The sequence below is a fragment of the Fringilla coelebs genome, assembly GCF_963513975.1.
Source record: "Fringilla coelebs genome assembly, chromosome: 1".
Classification (NCBI taxonomy): Eukaryota; Metazoa; Chordata; class Aves; order Passeriformes; family Fringillidae; genus Fringilla; species Fringilla coelebs.
Window position 1 is genome coordinate 84,513,968 of NC_140028.1, and position 3,370 is coordinate 84,517,337.

The 3,370-nt window shown below is 60.0% G+C and overlaps 1 protein-coding gene across 1 annotated transcript; it reads right to left on the reverse strand.

The window, feature by feature from the left end:
* Positions 1-896: 896 nt before the first annotated feature.
* On the reverse strand, positions 897-3,166 carry FOXC1 (forkhead box C1). The gene has a single exon (XM_084216628.1). The coding sequence runs from the start codon at positions 3,159-3,161 to the stop codon at positions 1,461-1,463; it is 1,701 nt and encodes a 566-aa protein (XP_084072754.1). The 5' UTR covers positions 3,162-3,166; the 3' UTR covers positions 897-1,460.
* Between the last annotated feature and the right edge of the window lie 204 nt (positions 3,167-3,370).

Below are 3,370 nucleotides of genomic sequence, written 5' to 3' on the forward strand. Positions count from 1 at the left end.
TTCGCCCACATAAAATATTTTAAAAATAATCTGTCCGAGCAATTGAGACACAGACCAGTGAAGTCCCTGAAGGACGGGAGTAATGCAGAGCTGTAAAGGTCTAAGGGTAGACTAGGGCAGACTTTAACACTACTACTCTTTCCCTCCCCGAAATAAAATAGTACTTTATGTGTTACAGAGGCGGCTTCACTGATGTGATTGCACGCTTTGCTATCACTTCTAAGAAGCAGTAATTTAGATGCTGGCATTATATTTAAGAGTGCACGTACTACAGATTATTTGGCATCTGCTATACACTGGAGTTTAGAAAAATATGCAATATGTATATGAAACTATAAATAAATACGTAGTCCTTCTTTAAATATAGGTACATATGTAAATCCTAGATATAAATACATTTGAAACACACACAGAGCGATCTATAGCTCGACATATACAGTTACACATGGTCTGGAACCTAGTGCATGCACTTCTACCTCGGAGTTATCACTTATATATCCTTACATAGGCATATTATTTAAAACAACGTAATGTCGCCATACTACTGTGTATGGTCAAATGTTTCCAGGTCTTGCCATTAATTGCTAAGAAAACGTGTTTGTTTATTTGCCAACTCAGAGCTGCCATGGGAAAGTATTTTTTTCCTAGCGGATAAGGCGAGCTGACTAAGTGGAACATATTGCAGAAGAGACTGAAAAGGGATTTTTCGACCTGGCAGTTCCTAAATGGTCTTTGGAATTTGTGCGGAGGGGAACAAGCTGTTCCAGCGACAAAGTTAGTTATGAAATCCCTTTTCCCTCTCTTTCTTTCTCTCTCTCTCTAAATGAAAGCATTAAAATATACAGACGTGTAAAGGATCATTCCAACTGAATGGTAATTTATTAATAAACAAACAATGCAATACCTTCAGAATATTTTCAACAAAAAAAAAGAAAAATATTGATAGAATAAGATTAATACAGTTTCCCTTTTTATATATAGTGAAAAAAAAAATCAGCGTTTCAGTCAATTATAACGTCACTTTTCAGGAAAGGGGGAAACACTTTCTGGCGTTTGGTCCGCATCATCCAACTACAAATTAAAAATAAATTACTATGTCGCAATTTACATTTTAAAACAAGTCCTTGTAGAAGAGGAAGGGGAGGAGGAAAGAAGCTGGTACTCTACGCTGGACTTTTCGCTCCCTTTTAAACACGGGGCATGACAATACCTTAAGAAACGGGGAAGAGCGCAGGGTGGGGGGCGGGAAAAAAAAGTATTTCTCAAAGCAATTAGAAAAAAAAAAACTTACGTGTTATTGGAGTAACACTGTCCTTTAACAAACCAAGACATGCTTTGGGGCTGTCTCTGTACAAAAGCTTTTCGCGATGCGCTCGCTTCCCTCCGCGGCCGCTGCGAGGGCCGGCGGCGCGGTGCGGAGCGGAGCTGAGTTCCCGCGGTGTCCCCGCGACGGGGCGCGCTCAGAACTTGCCGCAGTCGTAGACGAAGGCCCCGGAGGTGCGGTAGAGCGGCTGGCTGCCGGGGAAGGCCATCTGACAGCTCCCGCCGCCCCCCGCCCCGCCGCCGCCGCCGCCGCCCCCTGCCCCGCTGCCTCCTCCGGCGCCGCCGCCGCCGCCCGGCGAGGCGCTCAGCCCCAGCCGCGGCGCCTCGAAGACCTCTCGCGGGGCGGCGGCGAAGCCCTGCTGCGGCCCCGCGTAGCCCGCCGCGCCCGCCAGCGGGCCCAGCTCCCCCGCCGCCGCCGCCGCAGCCGCCGCCGCCGCCGCCTGGTTGAGGTACCAGGAGGCCAGGCGGCCCTGGTGCGGGTGCGGGTGGTGCCCCTCCTGGTGGCCGCCCGCCGCGCCGCCCAGCCCGCCGTGCCCCAGCGCCCCGCCGCCGCCGCCCCCCGCCCCACCGCCGCCGCCGCCGCCGCCGCCGCCGCCCGAGGGCATCGCGTACTCGGGCAGCGGGTCCTCGGCGGGGCTGGCGGCCGCGGAGGGCAGGTGGCCGGGCCGGTCGGCGCCGCCCGCCGCCGCGTAGAGGCTCATGGCCTGCATGTTGCAGTGGTAGGTGCCGGCGGCGGCGCCGGCGGCCGCCTGGCCGCAGGGCGAGCCATAGACGGAGCTGTGTCCCGGCGAGTATCCCCCGAGGGACAGGGCGGGCGGGATGCCGGTGCGCGGGGCGGCGGCGGCGGGGGCCAGGAGGCCGGCGCCCAGCTCGGCGGCGGCCTGCGGCGAGCCCCGCAGCGAGGTCATGATGTTGTCCACGCTGAAGCCCGGGCCGTGGTGGTGGGGCGGCGGCGGGGGCGGCGGTGGAGGCGGCGGGGGCTCGGGGGCCTCCAGGCTGAGGGAGCGGCTGGAGGGGAGGGTGCTGCGGGGGCTGCCGCCGCTGGAGAGGCTGCTGCTGCTGTCGGGGCTCTCGATCTTGGGCACGGCGCCGAGCGGCGGCGCGGCGCCGGGGGGAGACACGGCCTGCGGCGGCGAGGCCGTGCCGTTCTCCGTCTTGATATCCTGGATGCGGACGGGCGGCGGCGGCGGCGCGGCGCTGCCCCCGGCGGGGCCGCCCTCGGGCTCGGCGGCGGCGGGCGGCGGCGGGCGCGGCGGGGCATGGTCCTTGAGGTGCAGGCGGTCCTTCTCCTCCTTGTCCTTGACGGCGTCCTTCTTTTTGAAGCGGCGGCGGCGGCGGAGGAAGCTGCCGTTCTCGAACATGTTGTAGGAGTCGGGGTCGAGGGTCCAGTAGCTGCCCTTGCCGGGCTTCTTGTCGTCGCGGGGCACCTTGACGAAGCACTCGTTGAGGGAGAGGTTGTGGCGGATGCTGTTCTGCCAGCCCTGCTTGTTGTCCCGGTAGAAAGGGAACCGCTCCATGATGAACTGGTAGATCCCGTTCAAGGTGATCTTCTTATCGGGAGCGTTCTGGATGGCCATGGTGATGAGGGCGATGTAGCTGTAGGGCGGCTTCACCATATCCTTGGGCTGCGGCGGTGGCGTGTAGGGCCCGTAGGCTCGGGCCATGCCGGCTGGGTACTGCTCGTGGGCCGGGTGGGAGTACATGCTCATCGGGGCCGGCATGGCCGTGTAGCCCCCGCCGGCCGCCGCCGCAGCGGCACGGTAGTAGCTCTGCTCTCCGCCGAGGTACGGCACCACTCCTAGGGAGTTGGGACTGGACACGGAGTAGCGAGCCTGCATGTCCTCCCGTCAGCTTTCCCCCACCCTCCCCGCCGGACCAAACAGCGCGTCCCTTCCCCCTCCACCCCTCCGCCGCTCCGCGGACCGAGCTGGACCGGGCGGCCGGGTAACCCCCACCCCCCCACCCCCCCGGCGGAGCGCGGAAAAAGGGAGGAAGAATAACGACGGCAGCGCCGAAAGCCTCCTCTTCTTCGCCCAGGAAAGCCCAC